Genomic DNA, 22,560 nt, shown 5'->3' on the forward strand with positions numbered 1-22,560 from the left:
AAAGCGTCGGGAATTCGGTTCGCCGACCATCGAGCTCGCTTGTGCCTACGCCGTCGCCGACTCATTCAGTCCTTTGCTGGCGCAAGTCAGCCCAAGTAAAGAGTTTAGTTTAAAAGCAATTCTTTTCCTGCTCGCTGGACTGCGGTCACCACTACGTGACAATATACTACTGCCGCAAACAACAGGACTATGGCTGTTGATGGATAAAATTTTCAAACGAATTGTCACAAACACACTCAGAAGTTGCGACAGAAGCTGCGACGGATGTGAAATCTGAAGCAATCGCATTCCACTCGTAAGGTAACCTAAGAATCCACTTATTTTACGCCAGGTTTCCTTCCCTCAATATCGATGACAGATATGGAGCACGCAATAAACAACTGTGCTTGCATTCATGCGGAAATCGAGACGATGCAGACATAAAAAGAAATAACTTCATTTTCAGTACATGTTTTGGAGATAAAAGGGTGGAGCTGGGAACTGTGCGCTATAAGCCTCATTCCTAACAGTGTCAAATGCCATTTTCAAAGCCACAGTCTACAGTAAGCAGCACCTCCGACAATGACCTGTGTGAGTGAGCGCGGGTACCCATGTTGCCAATATCAGGGACAAGTTTACTCGCACACTCCTCTAGTTTATGGTTTACGGTTTATCGGGGTTTAACGTGCCAGAGTGACTCAGCCTATGAGGGACGCCATAGGCAAGGGCTCCGGAAAATTCGACCGCCTGGAGTTCTTTGCGATGATCCTGGTACACTCAAGAAAGCGGAGAACGGTGAGTGCACGCGGATATTCCAGTCGTCAAAATTGTACTTTTGACTTGGGCATAGCTGAAAAACAAATGAAAACTGCAACGCAGTGCAATAGAATGTTTACTGAGGTAAACAATGACACATTTTGGGTCTGTTTATACGCTGTTTCAATTTTCATGCACAGATGCATGAGTCTAGTGGTTGGCTAGGTAAGCCGGCTAGTTCCGTCAACAATCACAGGAGCAGAAAAGCTCTTTCCGAGAAAAATATTCGATTAACATTTTCTATACGTGTATAACTTTCCTTCAGACAGAAGCGAGAGGTTAATCTGAAAGGTACAGAACTAAACAAGATTAAGCATGATGAATAAGCTACTAACAAAAGCTGGGTAAATAAACTACTGACAAAAGCTGGGTAATCACCTGATCCCTGATACTTATCTATGAATGATCGGATGTCAACCGAGTTATCCACTGCGAGAGCCTCTCTGATCGAAGAAAGAAACAAATTACATGTCGAGCGGCCGTACAAAATAGGTTAAAAGGTTAACATGCGCGTTGCATCTTCACAAGGGTCCCTTCACTGCACAGTGCATCAGCTACGTGGCACAGTAAGGTTCATGCAGTCGCTGATTTTCTTTGACTTGTTTCTCGCCGGGCACTGGAATGCGGTCTCAAAGTCAGCGTTGCCTCTTAACAGCTCGGTAATCAAAGGCTGAACGAAGAATGCGGTGCTGCTGCAGCGGAAGTACACTAGGCGTGCGTAGAAGAATTGTGCTTCTGACATCCGGTAGAGGCTCCAGGCGTCTCGAATCTTGTGCCAGCTCGCTCTTGGAGCCGCCGGTGTGACGTCATCTGTAGAGACGGTGCCTGCCGCTCCGACAATGGCAGCGATTTGCAGCCCGTGCTTGAGCCCCACCAGTGAAAACAGGCTATCGAGCACATCGAGGTCGATTGAGCCGCCGATGAGGCATTGCCTGCGTGAAAACTACTGTCAGAACTCGTAAACAGGAAATAACACGCCCATATTTAACATTTACGCATGTCGTTGTTTTAAGAATTGTGCACTAATTCATCATGATGAGCCCGAATGCGGCCACTGCAGAACAGAGCCTGTTCCATAACTCCCCAACTGACCCTGTCTTTTGAAAGTTGCGGTAACCGTATCCCCGCGAACTTATTTACCTCATCTGCCCAGATAACTTTCTGCCGCCCTCTGCTACGCTTGCCTTCTCTTGTAGTTCAGAATGTTACCCTTAACGACCCCGTTTATCTTGTCCTCGCATTACATGCCCTTGCATAGGCGATCTCTTGGCTTGCTTTAGGATGTCATTATATCGTGTTTGTTCCATGTCCCAATCTGCCGTCTCCCGTCTCTTAACGCTTCACCTATAACTTTGTTTGTATAGCTCCCTGCGTTGTCCTCAATTTAAGTTAAAACCTTTCGTTAGCTTCGGCGTTTCTGCCCTGTAGGTGAGTGCCGGTAAGATACAGCTGTTATGTGCCCTTATAAAAATGGTCTATAGACTTTCTATAGACTTTTTATAGACTCTATAGCCATCCTATAGACTTTTCCTTTTGTCTATAGACAGTCTATAGAAAATCTATGGACTAAAGTCTATAGCTGCTTCAATTTCCTTTTGTCTATAGACGGTCTATAGACTCTCTATAGACTAAGGTCTATAGCTGCCTCAATTTCCTTTCGTCTATAGACTGTCTATAGACCCTCTATAGACTAAGGTCTATAGCTGCCTCAATTTCCTTTCGTCTATAGACTGTCTATAGACTCTCTATAGACTAAGGTCTATAGCTGTCTCAATTTCCTTTTGTCTATAAACTGTCTATAGACACTTTATAGACTGAAGTCTATAGCTGTCTCAATTTCCTTTTGTCTATAGACTGTCTATAGACACTTTATAGACTAAAGTCTATAGCTGCCTCAATTTCCTTTTGTCTATAGATGGTCTATAGACTCTCTATAGACTGAAGTCTATAACTACCTCCATTTCCTTTCATCTATAGACGGTCTATAGACTCGCTATAGCCTAAGGTCTATAGCCGCCTCAATTTCCTTTTGTCTATCGACTGTCTATAGACTAAAGTCTATAACTGCTTCAATTTCCTTTCGTCTATAGACGGTCTATAGATTCGCTATAGCCTAAGGTCTATAGCCGCCTCAATTTCCTTTTGTCTATAGACTGTCTATAGACTAAAGTCTATAACTGCTTCAATTTCCTTTCGTCTATAGACGGTCTATAGACTCGCTATAGACTAAGGTCTATAGCTGCCTCAATTTTCTTTTGTCTATAGACTCTCTATAGACTAAAGTCTATAACTGCTCCAATTTCCTTTCGTCTATAGACGGTCTATAGACTAAGGTCTATAGCTGCCACAATAGCCTTTCGTCTATAGACGGTCTATAGACTCTCTATAGACCAAGGTCTATAGCGGCCTCAATTTCTTTTCGTCTATAGACGGTCTATAGACTCTCTATAGACTACAGTCTACAACTACCTCAATTTCCTTTCGTCTATAGACTGTACACTATAGATAGACTACTGCCTATAGACCAGTCTATAACAATCGTAATTTTATCTAACAATGTTCGATACACTGACTTTCGACTAAGTCCAGAACAATGTCAATTTCTTTTTGCACTGCATGTTGAGGGGACCTGCATCTAGTGACCGCAACTATGTCGGGAGTCCCCCACCTCCTTCGCTATTACGAAAATTAAAAAGTATTGCATAAGGCCATTACAACACCCTCCTGTATATTGTTTTCAGGAGCCTTGACAAGCTCCTTTTCGTTATACCGTGACGTATATTGTCAGTACAATTAGATATTTAGTGCTAACAAGTAAGCCGACGAAACGCAGCCGTTCTTGAAGTAAGGGCGCCCGCAAACTGTACTACGTCGAACGAATACGCTTTCCCTTAAAGGAATCGCTCTACACAATTCCATTCCATCTTTCGATCGTTACTGTCCAACGCGCTGAAATCGGAAACATTTCATCAACGGTTCTACATTTCTCTTTAAAACGTCCTGAAAATAAAGGGGGAAATACGGGTGTGAGAATTCAAGGAAGCGCCCATCCCTTAGAAACATCTTAGATTAATCTCGAAGAGCCTGGTCCTCTGTGCGATTAACATCTGCCATTTCTACCTTTGCAGTTTGTATTCACGTGAATAAGTGCTGCGACGCAACAATCACAAAGCCAGTATTTTTTCGTTCCTACCCTTGCACCTGTTGCTTCGGAGCCGATGACACGCTGATGTGGCGCATATCAGTTTTCTAAACACGAACACACGCAAAAAAGACGTTATGCTATGCAACCTTATAATTATTATTTGAGAATTGTACCACATACTATTCGGTGGGAGATGCGACGCGTATACCGACAAGAAGTTAGATTTCGGTTCTGTTTTCACGAGAACAATAAGATTTTTAGAGGGTAAGCGAAGAATTTAAGCTTATAAACCAATTGCCTTCTGTGGACTTGGATATCAGATCAAGCTGCGCACGGCAAGAGTGCGAGCGATAAAGATACAACCGTGAAATGGGTTTCTGTTTCACGTTTTACCCATTTTACCGCGAGACGGCGAAAAATCATTCGGGCTGCAAACAACATTGTGCATGGCTGCATCAATGGCGTTGGCGTGTGTTTCGCGGATTACGTTTTCTTCAAAATCCAGCTTCATCGTCCGCTTACGGTAAGTCTACACGTTTATATTTTATTCATTTGGTCTCCTAAACCACTCTAAGCAGAGCTGTGTGTGCAGAACAGATTATGCATGTGCGCCTATCTTCGTTTCTAAGGCGGAAGCCATCGGGTTCTCGACTAATGCCGCTTATCTCTGTCCCGCTGTCTTTACTAACGCTCGGAAAGGCAGTCTGTGCGATGCCCTTGATACGCCGCTCCTCGCGAGCTGTCTACTAGATTTTTCGTGTTTCAAAGTAGATGTGCGGCCAGAAATGTCGTTTAGCCTGTGAATGACGGCCGAAATGGAACTGTGTGTTAGTTAGCGCCGTGTGAGCTCAATTTACTTTGCACCTCCGAAAACGTACTTACATACAGTCTCGTTCAGTGGTGGATTACATTTATTTTCTTATCTTTGTGTTATCGCCTGTCCGGACCATGGAGTGCTGTTCTTTTTGAGGTGTGCATTGCTTGCTACGTATGGACGCTCACTCGGTGCGCGTCGTGGACGCCGACGTTTCAGCAAAGGTGTCTTGTAACGCTATAGACTGGAGCGCGAGACGTTTGTCAAAGTTGTATTCAAGCGGCGCTGGAGGAATGCTTGTAGTGTGATGGGTGAATAAAATTCGTTGCCGGCGCGAATGGCCGGCGTGCTCAAACACCGCGAAGAACCCACGAGCTCCATCCCATCTCCCCTTCGTTGCACACGTATGGATTCGTCCGTGTCTGTCATCAGAGCCTTTGGCCGCCGCCGCTGGCTTGCGGGCACTTCATTTTGAAAGCTGGGTAAAGGTCGGCTCGACAAGAGGTGGCTTACATTTCGTTCCGAGTGGTTCGTTCATGAATCCCCTCACGCGTGCACAGATTTCTAGAATACCATTTGCGCGAGAGGCAAAGTATGTGTTTCTGATTTCAGACTGCTACGTTACGAAAGCGCCGATGTGACTCGCCGCTTATTTGCGCCTAAAATTAAATGAAGCTCTCGTGTTATTATAGCTGCGCCTGTTGAAGGAGTTAATTGTTTCATTGAAATACTTCCTACTTTGAGCACGTTCAATGCTTTCGCTGATTTTTCTAGCAGCGTTGGGTTAGGCTGCCTTAAGGGAAGAAACACCTCTTTACTGCGCTGTTGGAGCTGCACTTGAAGGAAAAACTAAGTGAATTTCAGACGGTATTTTATCGTGACAGTAATTTGCTGTCTCAATCTCGCGACTGCTTTTGAAACGGCGCAGCTGCGGCCTCTGTGTGCTGTATTAGTTTTCTGAATAATGAGCGCGGCATGGAAGCGCTGCAACCCGCTTGTTTCTAAGAGCGCGCGCAGATGTGTGAGTATGCTGTTCCGTCTTTGTGCTTCAATAGGTGCAAATCTGTGGTGAACTGGTTGCTTCTGCCTGCTGGTTTTGTATAGCTTGTGCCCGTTTGGGTATCGGCTTACGTACACTCGGCCAAATCTTTAACTGGCTTAGGTGTTGCATCGCTAAATGCACCTTGTAAAAAGGTGCCTTTTGGCTACACTGCTGGCATATTCATGTTGTAATTTGACGCGTGAGATGGCATTTCATAGTTTCTTTTTGTTAATATAATGTTTGAGTGGAGTACTTGCATGTTTAGGTCAAAGTTATCAGAAATATTCGTCGTCTGCCGCTACGAAGAGCCGAAAAAAGCGGAATACGCAGCCATGGTTCTGGTGGCGCATTTGCACTAATCTGGGTAAACGACTTGTCCGCCATGAAAGGAGGGGTACTTTCCCAGAGGATGAGCCCATATGGACCAGATCCATTGCTGCGTATGCCGCTTGTTTCAGCTGTTCGTAGTGGCAGACGAATGTTTCTGATAACGTTGATCTAAACACGCAAGTACTGCAATCAGACATTATATGAACAAAAAGGAACCACGAAATGACATTTCACTCGTTAAATTACAGCATGAATATGCCAGCAGTGTAGCCGAAAGGCACCTTTTTTACAAGGTGCATTTAGCGATGCAACTCCCGAGCCAGTTAAAAATTTGGCCGGGTGTACCAGGCTTAATTCATGCAGGGTATTCTGAAGCGCTTCTTCTATAGCGGTTATAAGAATAAATGCTGCAATATCTCCTTTTTTGATCCCTGTGTAAGGTGCACTGAATCTGTATTTTATGGAGGTGGCATTCTTAACAGCTCCTTGCGAGTCAATGCAGATATGTGGCACAATTGTTCGAAGTCTTCTGTTACAAATAGTGTAAAAAGGTTGCCATAAAGAGGTCAGTATTCGCTGTAACAGTATTGCCATACAGAAATCAGTATCAGTACTGGATTCAGAGTTAGAGTGCTCCAGGGATTAGGGGTCTTTGTTACAATGTTTTATGACGACACTTACAATCTGTCGTGTATTTACTGAAATTATTGAGCCCTCGTGATAGCTCAGTGGCTATCGTGGCGACCTGAAAGATGCAGGTTCGATTCCGGCCTAGGCGGTCGCATTTTAATAGAGGCAAGATGCTAAAGGCCTGTGTACTCTGCACAGGTGACCGAAATTATTCCCCAGCCTTTCACTTCAGCGTCTCGTAGCCTGTGTCGCCTTGGGTCTTTGAACCCCATAAAACCAAACCAAAAGATCAAGACTGCCTTTCTAGAATGGCATAGCCAGGATATGCCTTGCATTGTAAAGCACATGTGTAGAGATGGAATGGGAATTTTTTTCAGTTCCTCATATTATTTTTTTTCTTTGTGCTGTACAGGTGAACATGCCCGGATGATTTACTGCAGACAACAGGCCACATGAATGCTTCTGAGGAAACTAGCCGGACTGTTACTTTCAACTTTTATGTTACTGTGGTGCATTTTTATGGTGCATGTATTGCATATTCCCAGCCTGGATAGCTTGGAAATAAACTAAATTTGTAAGTATATTGATTGTTTCATGTGTGAACTCTGTCTGGTGACCTTTTTCAATTATTGTAGACAGTCTATAGGCAGTCTATAGATAATGGTCTACTAATAGTTTAGTAGACAGAGGTCTATAGACTGTCTATAGACAAAGGTCTATAGCACTGCCACGCCACACACCTATGGAATGTCTATAGACAGTCTATAGACATATGTCTACTGGACCAGTAGACTTTTGTCTGTAAACTGTCTATAGACAGTAATCTACAGGAAGTCTATGGCCATAAGTCTATAGGTCGTCTATAGACAAGTGTCTATAGACGGTCTATAGACAGCTCTATAGAAAATGTATGACCATAAGTCTATAGATCGTCTATAGACTGTCTATAGACCTGTGTGTATAGACTTCCTATAGACCTATAGACTTTCAGTAGAAATTTGTCTATAGACTGTCTATAGACAAAAGTCTACTAAAAGTGTATGGCCATAAATCTATAGACTGTCTATAGACCAGTCTAAAGGATTTGTCTATAGACAGTCTATAGACTTCATAGACTAAAGTCTATAGACAGTCTATGGACTGTCTATAGAAATTTTTATAAGGGTGCTATTCTCTTGCGGGATACTGGCAAACAGCCATCATGATCTGAGGGAACCTGACAACTGTGGACCACCCCATTCTTATTCTTCAAGTTATTTCCCTCTCGTGATAAGGAACGGCAGTCACTAGCTGCGCTCATTGGACGTATTCCAGCACAACTTCCTTCACGTCGCTACCAAGTGCAAACGGCCATTCCCTTCCGAGACTGCTGGACATCACTTCCGTTTTCTGTGTATTAATTTTTAGAGCTACCGTTTTGCTCTCGCTGTCAAAGTCATTGATGATGCTTTGCAATTCATCCTTTTAATGAGTTAGCAAGCCAATGTCATCAGTGAATTGCAAGCTCCTAGCGTACTCGCCATTCACTATTATCCGCAGCTATTCCCAGCCCAAATCTCTTTCAGTATTTCAGAGATTATGTTTCAATGCCTGGCACCCTTCGCTATTGGAACTTTATTGCCGACTTTCTGGAGGACTATGGTGACTGTGCAGCCGTTGTAGATATCTTCCAGAAATTTTACGTGAGGCTGATCTTCACTATCATTTCTAGATATCTTCCAGAAATTTTACGTGAGGCTGACCTTCACTATCATTTCGTAATGTCTGCCTGTCTGCTGAGGTTACGACTGAGTCAAAGGCTTTCTTGTAATCAGTGAAGGATATATAGTTCTTTTTACATATATAGAAAATTTGTCACCTGACTGATAGCGCGAATACGGTCTATTGTCGAGTAGCCTTTAAGAGAGCCTGCTTGATCATTTGGTTGATAGAAGTCTGAGGTTGTCCTGACTGTATTAGCGATTACCAAGTAAATACATTGTAGGCAACTGTTAGAGCGCTACTGGTAAAGCTGGGATACCCCGCAGAAGGCGAGGGCGAAGAGAAAACAGACATTGACAGGAAAAGGAGGAACACTTTCTTGGTTAAACCGGTGCCCAGAAAAGCATGTAGACTAAGAACCACAAAGGAAGTAGGCGGCGAGATCTTCGGAGTTGGAAAGGCTCCGAAAGAAGAAACGGATGGTTTTGTATGTGGACGCGTCTTAGCACAGAACGGTGGAAAGCACGAGGGCGGTAGCTGTAGTGAGCGCCAAAGGAAAAATAATCCCCGGTGCGTCAGTGCGCACAAAGGCAAAGCAGGCAGCGGAAGAAATCACCGTGGCTGTAGCCCTGACTGAGGTCAACTGATAGGGAGTGAGTTAATGTGTAGCGACGGATACTCAGGCTGCAGGCTGCATCTATGGGCATACACAGCTGGAAGGATCGGCCGCAAAGCCGCGAGGATCCTCTCCGAAGAAAAACAACGAAGGCACAGAAAACTCCAATATTTGGATCCCCGGCACTGGGGTTGAGGGAAATGTCGCGCCACACGCGGTTATCCGTCAGGGTTGCGCGAGAGTTGACGAAGCGGAGGGCGGGTTTGCCGGTCGAACCCTTCAGCACATCAGAATCTTTTGGCGAGGCAATGAAGGCATTGTTGGGAGCGCGCAAAAAGTGCTGTGCTCGGCGGACAACCTCAACAGAGAGGAGGCCACCACGCAACGACGACGGCAGACACCTACTCAAGCAGAGCCATATATCACAAAATGTGGCCGGTAGACACGGGGGGGGGGGTGTTACGACGTAAAACGTTACCTGGGGCTTTGAGAAAGCCCTTTACTACCTAAGGTAAATAGCCCTAATCTAGAGCAGTGGGAAGCCCTCCTGAGTGACTCCGAACCGAGCACACCGCTTATGCGGCTGACGAAGGCCAAGGCTGCGGCCTACGGGATCCTGGAATAGGGAACACCAACCCTGAAGCTGCAAATGTATCGCTCCCTCAACCTATATGCCCCAACATTTCGCTTCCCAAATAAATGTTTTTACGACTACTACAGTAAGCTGATTGGTACGTGACTTTCTTAGTCTTTGACGTTTCCTTTCTTATAGATAAAGTCGATGTTAGCGTTCTTTCAAGCTACCGGCGTACAGTATCCCCGCAGTCCTTCAACAGATCTGGTGTTACTCGATATTCGCTAGCTGCTTCCCCCTTTGGAATGCTTTTAAGGCTTATTTTACTTCATCTTTCTTTACTAGTAGGAAGCGCCACGGCTTTACGCTGAATCCTCTCCCTTTAACGTCCTAATTCCACTGCCTACTCTATAGATTTCTGTACAACTGTTCGGCTAGATTAACTGTTCTATCCATATTGACAATTACATTTCCCTCTTCGTCTCTTAATGCATATATCTGATTTTCGTCTACACATTATTTCCTCTTCGCCATCTTTTGGGCTACATCCCGTCTTTAAAGCATGCTAGATTCTCTCCGTATTAAGTTCGTTAAGTCGGTTACCTTGTGCTTATTGATAAGTTCTGAGAGCTCTACTTGCTCTATTCTGTATGGGATTAGCGGCTTTCATGCTTTGGCGTTTCACAGTAAGATCGTTCGCCTCCTGAAATAGCAAGCCTGCAACCTGTCGGTCTATAGCCTCAATAGATGTTTCTATTCACTCTACAAGTCTAGGCTAATTTGAGACTTTATCTTCCTGTGGTCGCTACAACTCACCATTCCGATCCTGCAAAATGCCTGGGTGAGCGCACAATATTAATGTCCTACGAAAGTTAACTTTGTATTATGAAATAAACCTCCTCTGCAAATGAAACGTCATGTATTTTAAGGTTATCTTCTGCGAAGTAAAGTAATATATTTAACTAGGACTCTGTACAAGCGTGCGCTCTGAAATAAGGCTGCTTTAGAGTACTCGCACAAGCGATATAGCGTTGTAACATGTGTGCGTGTTCCTACATATATATTTAATTTTTAATTCGTATTAAGAAGCATATAGATAGAGCAATAGTCCTATACAAAATGATTTATGGTACTGTTGGATCATACGTGGAGGTTTTTCGGTTAAACTACGTGACCTATAAAAATTTCACCCGCTGTCAAAAACCGACGGGCAATAAAAATGACTCACATTGCTTAAATATTACTTGAAAATAGCAGAAAAAATTTCACTCAATTATCGGCGCCGTATTGGCAAGCGTTATATAAGCTTTTCTCATTCACCCACGAGACATTGCTACCTCCCTAGTAACTCTGGCGAAAACTTCACGAGGTAGCATGCAAAATTTGAGGGTAAGCAAGTTTTTCGAACGTGTCCTGAAGTCAATAAAAGGGCGCTTCAAATGTTCAGCCATCATTCATATATGACATTTTCAACAAAAGCACGCCGTAACCAGTGCGGGCATCCACGCATCCATACCATCCATGTAACGGATGGCTCGCCAAGTAGTCTCCAACCATTGTCGAGCCTCTAAAGCACATTTCGGAAGAGAATTTCCGTTTGCATCCTAGCTTCCCAAGTCGTCGTTGAAGAGTCCCAATGGAGAGACTAAAAATGAAATATAGTTCATACTATGCGCTCAACCTCGCATCGTGTAGGATGTGGAGGTCTTCGGAAATGTGCGTTGTAGCCACCGTAGGATGGTAAGGTCTCGAATTGGCTCAAACTTCAAGAGGGAACGAAGAAACTAGTGAAGCGGAAGCCCATCAGTGGCATAGCGGGAAGAGGGAAAGTAGAGGAATGAGGGATATCGCTGGAGAACAGGTATTCAGACTCTTCGAAAAGGAAATGTATGCCTCGAAAAGAAAATAACAGATGGAACTTGTAGCACGTAACTTAATGGGGAGAAATGCGGAGACTACCGACACGGGTTGAACTTAAATTGCGGCCACCGCAGCAGGCTATAGCAAGGAAAAGCAGCTGTGCAATGATCAGAGACAGAAAAAGGCTCGCTTGGGTCCAGGAAGAAAAGCGAGGTAATTATGCTGCCGTCAAAATAAAGAGGAAAAAACACGCATGGTAAGGGCATGCAATTAGGAGCGTGGTAATAGTATAATTTAGAACATAATCAGATACAAATAGTGTAATTAAGAACCGAATCTTATAGGAATCGAATAGTGAAAGAGCGGAATAGATTAGGAATCAAATAATTGAATTATTGTTTTGACCTCTTGTGCGATATTACTAAAAACCTAATAAGCATTGAAGCCATCGAAGCGTGACATGTGGAGCTATAATTGACGTAGTTAAGGATGCAGCTGCTGTCGAAAAACGGAAAACACACCACCACCAGAACACGCGTAATAATAGGTAAGCATATTAACTCTATGACCGTCTTTTCATCCACACTAAACAGTCACTTTTTTTACTGATGTCTTCCGCAAGAAAACCAGCGCCACATCGCAGTCCCCGTGAAGGACAAGAGATTAGCCATGGCGAGCAAGAGTGGCCATGAGGGCGAATCTTGCTAAGCCTGTCCGAAACATGTTGTAGCGCCCACTACTGAAGGCTATAGGTGTAAGCATTACGAAAGCCGCCGCACGAATCCGCGTTTACGGGGCTGAGTCCTTCTCCCCGCAGAGACTGCTCGCGGCAGAAAGAGTCGTTGTAGAAATATGAGGCGTCGTATTTCAACTTGCTGCCAAATATTCGATAATTGTTACTACATTTCAAATTGTATTTGAATAAAATATTTCATTTAATCCTGAATTGATCCTGAACATGCATTGTTTGATTCGTTCCATAAATGTAATTTGAGAATAGTCGGTTCGCTATTACAAATTTTGATTTGTACATTCAGGGACAAAAGCCTCCGGACCACGTGTTCCTCTAAAGAAGCCGATAGCTCTGCTATTAGTCGGCGGCTGGAGACCACACTTGTGGAGGTAAAAGGTAAATTTTTGTTCTTTCATCTGCCCAGGTGCGGTCTCCAGCCGCTGTCTAATAGTAGAGCTATAAGCTTCGTTTGAGGAACACGTGGTCCGGAGACTTTTGTCCCCGACTGTACACCAAAACATGTAATGAGAAGGGAAGACAACCGCTACTCCGTTAAGGTGACGCAGAAGAGTCCAAGGGAGGGCAAGCGTAGGAAGGCGGCATGGGAGGGCAATGCAGTTGGATGAAATTTGGAGGTTCGTAAAGATGATGGTTTGGTTGGCTTATTGGGGTTTAACGTCCCAAAACAACTCCGGCTATGAGGGACGCCGTAGTCAAGGGCTCCGGAAATTTCGGCCACCTGGGGTTCTTTAACGTGCACGGACATCGCACAGTACACGGGCCTCTAGAATTGCGCCTCGGGCGAAATTCAGCCGCCGATAAAGGCGAAATTCTAGAGGCCCGTGTACTGTGCGATGTCAGTGCCCGTTAAAGATGAGATTGCTTGAGATGGCATAGAGGGTGGTGAATCGAATAGTTATCAGAGGCCATTCTTCTCCAGCGGATGAGGTTTGGCTAACGACGATTGTGCAATATTTTACAGCGTGAAATTTTTTGGGACGCCGAATTTTTTTTCGAGGCGAATTAATTGGGCACCACGTTCAGCATGGTTTCTGTAAGACGATGCAATTTTTTTAAATTTCTCTGCACAAATGCCAATCTGTACCTTTGTTGCATTGAGGAGACTATCTTCCTAGATTTCACCAATGCGTCCGACAAAGTATCCCATTGGCTCCCCCCACCCCCCCTGGGTCCTCGGTGTTCGCATTCTCCCCGGGTCCCGGGTTTTTTAGACAGAGGAGACTCCGTGCTTCGATTGGACTGTACAACCAGGCCTGGGATACAGCGAGTTATGGAAAGAAAAAATTCAGGGGGCACTTTGACTGTCTAAAGTGCGAAGAGGAGAAAGCGTTTTCTGCACCACTTTGCCTATGTTACACTCGTAACGTCACCACTGGATGACGTCACACATAACTGGTGAAGAAGTAATGACAGATTACTAATGACTAATTACTGATCAATGACTCAGCACTAAATGACTGCTAATTAATGGCGCTTAAGCTTTGCCTTTTGGAGTGCAACGCGACAACGTGTTGTAGCGCTGCCAGGGAGTCCACGAAAAGCCACCATCCGTTCGGCGCGATAGCTTGCCCTTTGAACGCAACGCTTCTTGAGGAAAGGAAATGGCGCAGTAATTCTGTCATCGCGGTGTACACCTGAACCGCAGTGTACAGGAAGGGAGGAAGTCGGAATGAACGAAGAAAGAGAAAGAGGGGCCGTAATGAAGAAAACGAAAATTGTATTTGAGGAAAGGAAATTACGCAGTAACTGTCTCACATATCTCGGTGGACACCCGTCAAAACGCGGACACATCTGTCGACACGGCTGCCGACACGGACACAGACACTGCTGCCGACACGGATTGCTGACGACAGCATGAGGCATTAAAGGCTTTCGGCTTAAAAACGATAAGTGTAACGTTAAGAGATAAGAAGCGGGTGGAGTGGGTGAGAGAACAAACGCGGGTTAATGACATCCTGGTCGAAATCAAGAGGAAGAAATGGAATTCGGCAGGGCATGCAATGCGAAGGAGAGATAACCTCTGGTAATTAAGGGTATTGGAGTGGATTCCAAGAGAAGGCAAACGTAGCAGCGGGCGGCAGAAAATTAGGTGGGCGGATAAGATTAAGAAATTCGCGAGAATACGGTGGCCGACTGGCGAAGGACAGCGTTAGTTAGAGAGACATGAGAAAGGCCATTGCCCTGCAGTGGGCGTAGTCAGGCTGATGACGATGATGATGATTTCTTTACTCCAGTTATTAGAAGAGAACTAGAATAGTACATCGAGCGTATCAAGCATTAAACCCAACCCAGGCCCAAAATCTCTTGCACAAGTCGAAACACTGCACGGCTGCGAGTCTTTCATAAGATTCGTCATCGTGGCAAGCTGCGCAGTGAGGCCCTTCCTCCACCTTGATACACTTGTAGCTTAAGCGAACATGAAAAAAGCCTCCTTGAGATATCAACTGGTTAACGAGTTTTAAATAAATATATTATTAAGTTAGGCCCTTGATTGCAGTCCCAGATTTGTAGCCATGTGTTAGCAACAACCACATCGCTTTCTACAATTCCGAAAACGCGCCTTCGCTCGGCGCTGCTGCGAAACAAATTTTGGTCATCCTTTTCGAAAAGCGCACGCCGAGATACGATCTCCATAGCAATGCGTCGCTCTGTGGGCCACGTAACACATGACGTGCACTCTTACATCCTCACTGCAGTCCTCTCCGCTGCACACAACATATGTGGCCAGGAGTGACGTGATTGACAGTCTTCGCATCAGGGCACGTCGAAGGAGCGCGGTTTTTCAAGAAGGGCGCGATATGGAGAAAACTCACTTTGGCAAGCCTCCCACGGTTATCTCGAAGTTATTAATAGAGGTATAGCCATAACAAACGGCCGCCTGCAAATTTATAATTGTAACCAGACGCCTCAACTCAGCAGTTGAAAATTGTAATACATTTTAGCTAAACAGCTTACTACTTAACATGATTCCCCTGTCCTCTGATGACTGCACACAGCGGTATAACAACGCCGCATGGGTGGTCGCGATATGCAAGCGACGCTATTCTTAAGAGCTCTTATTCACTTTCGCTCAGAACGCCAACATATCAGGCGGCTGTACTGCACGAATATTATTAGCCCTATTCCACGTTTTCTAAATCTAGATTCGCAATTTATTTATCTAAAGCACGTCCAATAACTGTGAACAAATTCTGTTTGGCATGATTACTGACTTTTCGGTAGCTTGAAACGTTGTACGCAATATAAGGTATGAACATGCTATAATTTTCTACCCTTTGAAAAATTAGTTTTTATTATTGTCTTCTATAGTTAACTCTTTAGTACTCTTCTCTACAAAGCTGTATTTGTTGAGGGTATAAACGATATAAATATAAAGTAGTTTATCAGCGGCGCCTTAACATATCTTGCAAGCGCAACTAAATGTAATTGTTATAAAGTACTATTTAAAAATCTTCTATAAAGATTTTCCCCTGGCCACTACACAAAAAGCAATGTCATTGTTATCTCACGCGACCGTAACCCAAAGCCACAATGCCCCTTTAACAGGGGCGTGTCTCTTATTTGCGGTATTAGCGGTGGCATTTCGGCATATGTCACCTGTGAGATTCCAACGCTGCCTTCGTTTCTCCAGACCAGCCCTTCCACTCGGCCACTTTGGTCCACAGCAGGGCTGCCATACGACTTCCAATCACGGCTGCGTCGGCGAGCAGCGGGTCCATGGTGCCCGAACTCAACCAACCGTACCCCGCTGACGTCAAGTAGAGGGTAGTCTCGTTCACAAAAAAGATGCGATCCACAACCCTGTTCTCGCTGTCATCGCTAATCCAGGGAACGCCTTGTCGTGCTTTCTTCTTTTTGGTGTCGAACTCGAACTTCAGCGCAAGGAATAAATTCCGGACAAAGCCCTGCGCGGACATATTGGGAACGGCGGGCTCCCTGAAGACGAGGTCACCAGGTAGCATGAGAGACATATTGCTGATAAATTGCCGGAAGCGTTTCGTGTCATTCCCGGCCGCGACTAGCCGCATTATTGGGGGGTATTCCACGAACCTACGTCTTGTGGTCTCGAAGATGTTGTGCAGCTGGCGGTCTTTGGCAGGAGTTGCAATTCCGGCCACGTATGTGACTCGCCATAGTTGGCTGCTTCGAAACACGTGTGACTGACAGATCTTCTCGCTAGTCATTGTTGGGGAATTTACTGCGATGTCATTTTGAATGGAGCGCATGGCGTCCAAAGCGACAACAAACAGCATGTAGCACAATGACATAGGCTGGTTTCGTGGGTCGGTTAGGAGCCGTATGTCTGCAAGGAGTCTCGCCTTGGAGTCAATGCGAAGTGTTTTCAGCTGGTCAGTGTCAATAAGAAACTCGTGCAATATGTCCTTGAACTTCGCAACTTCCAGACCACCGAAAGCTTCCGAAATCTCCTCCAAAGACGCCGCTTCTAAGTTCGAATTGGCAGGCGGTAATTTATCTCCCCACTTGGACATCTCCTCGTCGGTGTAGTTCGTGCCAAAGTGGGCATTAAGGGTGGAGAGAACGATGGCGCTGCACGAGGCGTCGCAGTACCTCTTGTAGTTGGTTACCCGGAGTGTCACCCTGTCGAACGTGATCGACCTTGCTAGGCTAGCAGAGCCATGATATACCACGAAGAAGAACGACAGTTTGTAGCACTCACGAGCCGCTAGCGCAAAACGAAGTAGGTCTGCACCGCTCATTCGCCTGGTGTAGTTGACAATTTCCAGGACGGCGGCTACAGCACCCTTGGCTCTCATATCTCTCTGCCATATCTCCTGGATGCACGATGTGAATAGGGCATGGAGCGCTGCTGCAGACTGACTGCCGTAGTTGTGGGTACCCTTGATGATACTGGAGCGAACATCCGCCTGCAAACCGAAGTCCGCGGTGACACAAACAATAGTTTATTCATCAATGTGGTAATCATCTCTCAGATTCGTTGTAAGCGGAACTGCTCTCTTTTAGGCAGCGTTATAGAACTCAGTGGCTAGTGTTATTTCATTCAATCTTCAACTTAAATCTTCGGTGCAATCTGTTCAGTCGTCGGTTCCAATCCTACGGAAAGCATATGGTTTTTTTTTTTAACTTCACAGTCAATTATCTTTCAGCTATAAAGTGATTACGTTATTGATTTCCTATTCATCAACGCCACAAGTAAAAAAGATAGAAACTTTTACGCTATGCCTTACTTGGCTTCAATGACTGTGGGCTTTATTAAATTATACGTCGTAACCAGGCCCTCATTTCCCTACCGTTTTTTGCTCATTAGGTTAACGAGGGCATCGGTTCTCAGAGTCTTGATGCCACACGTAGCATCAGAGGGTTCCTGCACAGCTTCCATCCTCCCCCATTCGATCCTGTTCCACGTGACACTCGCAATAACACAGGACGTACTACGTGCGCCGCTAAGGACGAGGGTGGCGTTGGTGGACACTCACGATTAGGTCACACACAACGTAAAAAGCATCGAAAGTAGAAGATTGGACACCCGTTATTGAAGCGTGTCCAGTTTTTCAACCTGCGATTCGAGACAGTGAGAAAGGCAACCTTTCATAAGGGCGATGGCATTGATTTCAGCCCCAAACTCACTGAAATATAACAGGTCGTGCTCCCTTCTGACAAGTGTAGGTCTAGGCATATCATTATTCCCATTCATTCTACCTCTGACATAAAATCAACGCTTTTCTAAGGTGCACCTAACAGTTCTCTTTCATGCCAGAAACATGCATCTGCGTGCACTCGGCTAGTGGAAAATTTTGTCAACCTGTAATGCTAGAACATTTTTGAAAACAAACCACACTGTGATGAAATTCTGTCAAAATATTTGTAGCTAGGAATATCAGCAGAAGTGATATTTTGGACCCGTATGTCTAGGTGTATATCAAGAAATAAATCTGACAATTCCTGGTCTCTTCCCATTCCGTAAATTTCACAAGGTGGGATTGTGCACTGAAGTTATCTAAACATTCATTCGTATGCCCTTGAAGAAAGACGGGAACATTATCGAGATATCTGGAGCGCTGACTTCCTCTTTCGCAGTGTAACGAGTGTGAATGTCGTAAGATGGGTCGCGGCATGCATGTCCCCAAAGGGGCGCACCAGAAAAAAACAAGTGAGCAGAAAAAAAAGTGCTTGGGCTAGAATATAGGCAGAGTATCTCCACTCAGAGGTTTCTAATTCTCGCTGCTGGCTGCTTCGTGGAATCTATCGCAGCTACTACAACGTAATTCTCCCACATATCCGGGTACAAACTCACCAGCATGTCGTAGGCCACGTCGTTCTCAACAAGGCCGTCCTCAATGGCATGCTTGCAGATGTACGCGTAGAAATCGGTGCAGGGGTCCTGATCGCGGTCGATGACGGCGAACAGCGTGGCTGCTTCGTTGGGACAGCAAAACGGCTTCTCGGTGCCACTCGTGTCGTCGTGCTGCTGCTCGGCTGTCCAGTGGATCGCGAACCACACCAGCGCGCTGATTGCTATGGCCAAGAAGACCCCGCAGGCGCAGCCAAGGCAGATGCCGAACGACCACAGCCCTTTGCTGGGCAAGACGGAAGTCCGAGTTCCCGGGCGACCGCTGCCAAGGCGCGACAGAAAATCTTCTCCCGTGAGTTGCTGCTGCATCGTGTCTGCCTTCTCCTTCTTCGGAACACGAGCTTCCAGGAGCCCGTGCTCTTTTGCTCGAGATGGCGGCTCAAAAGCTCGTGCTCTCCATGGGCAGAGCTGCACAAAGGGAGCTTGCGACAAAAAAAGAAGGGCACGAGGGGGCTCAAATTGTTTTGTGAGCCTAACTTTTTTTTGTGTGGCAAAGATGAAGATCACGTAAAGATCGGTTCTAAAGTTGGCTTTAAGAGAGTTTCTCTCCTGGCAGGAGGTGGTTAAAGGGCTTGCCCGACCTTTTGAAGCACAGATTTCCACCCCAGCTGCCCTGCCATGGGTCGTATCGAGGGTCTAGTAGATGTCTCGTAAACAGAACAAGAACAATCAGTATCAAAGCCTACCGATGTTCACTGCTGGTCAAAGGGCTGTTCCATATTTCTCCAATTAGCCCTCTTTTGTGCCAGCTGCGGCCATATTGCAGCAAACTTGTTCATCTCATCCGCCCACCTGGACTTGTCGTCCCTTGTTCTGCTTCCCTTCTTTTATAATCTATTCCATTACCCTAGGGGCCCATCAGCTATGTTGGCTTCGCATTTCATGCCCCGTATTTCCTTGTTCATTTCTTTAGTTTGATTGTTACTAGGAAATCATTATCTAACATATATTCGGTGTCCTCTGCAGGCAACATACCGCAGCAAAACGTCCCACCTTCCGCCTTTGCTGCTATTACTTTTTCTTCCAGAGAATAGTTCGGAAGCAGACTGTCCAGTGAGGCAGCTATGGTGCCCGCAGACATTTCCCTTCGTCATATATCTCATAATGCGGCTACTACTACTGTTATTACTGCTGCTGCAACTACTACTACTGCCATTACTACTACAACTACTTTTAATAATACTACTACAATTGTTACTACTACTGCTACTAGCACTACTTTAATTAGCGCTAGAACAATTACTTCTGCAGTGAAAAAATGCCATTCGTGTGGGAACAAGGCTGATCAAAGGCTGTCGAGGTTCATGTAGAGCCTGTTATTGGGAAACCTGCTGGTATGTGATGATAGAGACTAGCCGAGAGGAGAGGCAGCGCAGCTGGTAATCACTAAAGAAGTGGAAGGTGATCTGCAGTGTGCTTTGTTCCGCAGCGAGCTCAACCTGAAATGGGATGTGATGGCCAATGTGACGATGCAGTTTTTCGTCATGGCGACGGCAACGATTAATCTGAGCCGTCGGCTGCACAGAGCAACGAGAAAGCCGCGACTTAGGCACGAGTAAAGGGATGGGGACTCAAGGTCGCTTCTCTGGCGCGTCTACATACCCGTATGCTGCATCCTGGCGCAATACAGACACTGCGTCACCTTCTCATGGGCGAAATGACCGACGCGCACCGGCCGATTCACATAAGCATTCATTCAACCGCGTAAATGGCGATCAGTGATAGGATCCCGCACTGGCAGCGAAGTTTATGGCGAAAGCAATACTGCTCACAGTTTGAGCCCTTCAGCGTAGCGCGGCGGTGGACACGTTTGACCTTTAGCGTGACCTTAGACGTGACGTCATGCTAGCTGCGAAAAACCAGGGCCACAGCTCGGCTCGTCAGTGTAGAGCGGCGATAGACACGGCGGGCGGTGAGCCTCTCGCTTCTCCCCCTAGAGGCGCTGCGGTAGGAGTGACGTCACACCATCTGTGGAAGAGAAGAGCCCGAACTCGTGCCGTCGGCGGAGAGCGGCGGTAGACACGGCGGGCGATGAGCCTCTCGCTTCTCCCACTAGGAGCGCTGCGGTCGGAGTGACGTCATACCAGTTGTATAAACAGAGCTCCAGCTCGTGCCGTCGGCGAAAAAAGCGATATCTGTGGCATTCGGTTTGCAGCCTTCGGGCTGCGGCCGTGTATCTGTATTTTTCAGCCAGCGTCCGTTCCGGCGGACGCGGTTGTTGCGACGCGCGTCTTTACTCTGTCTTTTACTCTGTCTTCTTATCTTTCAACTCTCTTCTGTCTGCACGTGGCAGCGGTGGTGGCTCGGCTTGAGCCAGTTGGCAGGCCCGTGCACTTTCCTTTTCATCCTTCTCTCAGTCGAAACCAACCAACCAACCTAGTGTAAAGCTCTCGCCCCTCCCCAGTCCCGAATCAATCAATCAATGCCGTCGGCGCAGAGCGGCGGTAGACACGGCGGATGCGGGCTGAGGAAACGGATGAAGTTGCTTTCGCAATTTCCGGGCTTAATTAAGCTGAGCCTCTGCCAATTTTTTTAGTTCGGCTCCTTCAATGACGACGCCAGCGCTGCCGTCAGTACTGCTATAGTGCCTAGAATGCCAGTACATTCTAGGCACTATAGTACTGCTGCGTGCTTTCTAGCAACTCCGTACGGATGAGTGCTGTGAGCACGAATGCTCTGAAGTACGAATAGTCTTCGGCAACCGTACTAAGCTCATGAGGAATGAAGACAAAGAGAGAGGAAATGAGTTGAAATAAACGCAGGAAGGAATCAAGAACGAAACGAAAATATTGTAAACATTAGTAACTAGTAGGCTACACCACTTAGTTAAAACAGGCGGTAAGAGCAGTCTTGTCCATTTCTCCCTCTAAGGCAGCGCGCCTACATTTTTTTCCATCCTGTCTTTTTTTTCTCTTCTTTCTCTTTATCTTTGTTCCTATTTGCCTTTGTCTCTTCGCTTCTCTCTGTGTAGGAATGGATTGGCACTTGGTTTGGCTTCCCTTGGCTTGGCTACTAAGCAGTTCAGGGCGAAGCCATGGCAAAGAAAGCCTTGCGCATGCATACCAAGAATGGACAACTATAGCTACTATATATACAGCGGGCTTTGATTACACATTGACGAAGCTCTCGCCGTAAAATGGCAGGCAGGGAGGCGGGCAAAAGAGCAGGGCAGGGCAGTGCAAGACGTGCCATGGCATGGCATGATGGCAGGAAAGGGCAGGCAGCTTTAATGCAATATTTTACTTAATTCATGTAGGCGATGAAGGCGTCCTCTGCCGATGATTTCTCCTAGGAGATATTTATTTCAGAAAAAGGAGGAAGTGAAAAGAACAAAATAGCCGCCCTTAACACCAAGGAGCCACGGTAAACTGTAAGAGCAACGGCGTCCAGCGTTGACTATGGGGAGGACAAGCACAGAGCACAGCATTCGTGACTACACAGGATTCGCATCATAACGGCGACAACTACTGCGCTGTGCTTTTGCAGGCAGTCTAGATATTTCGCAAAACGACTAGCATTTAGCGACTCTCTGGCAATTCAGCGGGACAATAATTAGGTTATAAACTCTGGGAAGTTCCAGTATTTCTTAAGATTCCCACTTATTATGAATATTGTTTCTACAGTTCTCAAAAGAAAATGTATCAAAATTTATATTCCTGTGTCTCTCAATAATAAATATGTGACTGAGATTGTGTTTGCATTTGCATGTAAATTTATTATAAGATATGACTGTTTTACAGATATAGCCAAAGATATCTTGCATATAACATTTTGTACTGGTTTCATTGTTGCCTGCCGCCGCTACCAGGCCTCGTCAAGCTTTCGCTACAGGTATTTGCCTGGGAGACCGTTAACATTGTGAAATGTTGAAAATAACTGTGAATTCAAGTGTATCAAATTTTTTAAGAAATGCTTTACCTTTAGGAGAAAATGAATGGCTGCTAAAAATATTAAATATAGAAGGGTAG

The 22,560-nt window shown here is 45.7% G+C and overlaps 1 protein-coding gene across 1 annotated transcript; it reads right to left on the bottom strand.

The window, feature by feature from the left end:
* Positions 1-1,345: 1,345 nt before the first annotated feature.
* Positions 1,346-19,088, bottom strand: LOC149329403 (uncharacterized). The gene is made up of 3 exons (XM_089562204.1): positions 18,536-19,088; positions 15,859-17,147; positions 1,346-1,727 (listed from the first exon to the last, which is right to left on the bottom strand). The coding sequence occupies exons 1-3, from the start codon at positions 18,899-18,901 to the stop codon at positions 1,346-1,348; spliced, it is 2,037 nt and encodes a 678-aa protein (XP_089418330.1). The 5' UTR covers positions 18,902-19,088.
* Positions 19,089-22,560: the final 3,472 nt, after the last annotated feature.

Source organism: Amblyomma mixtum, chromosome 9 (genome assembly GCF_055824585.1).
Source record: "Amblyomma mixtum isolate Tamu chromosome 9, ASM5582458v1, whole genome shotgun sequence".
Classification (NCBI taxonomy): Eukaryota; Metazoa; Arthropoda; class Arachnida; order Ixodida; family Ixodidae; genus Amblyomma; species Amblyomma mixtum.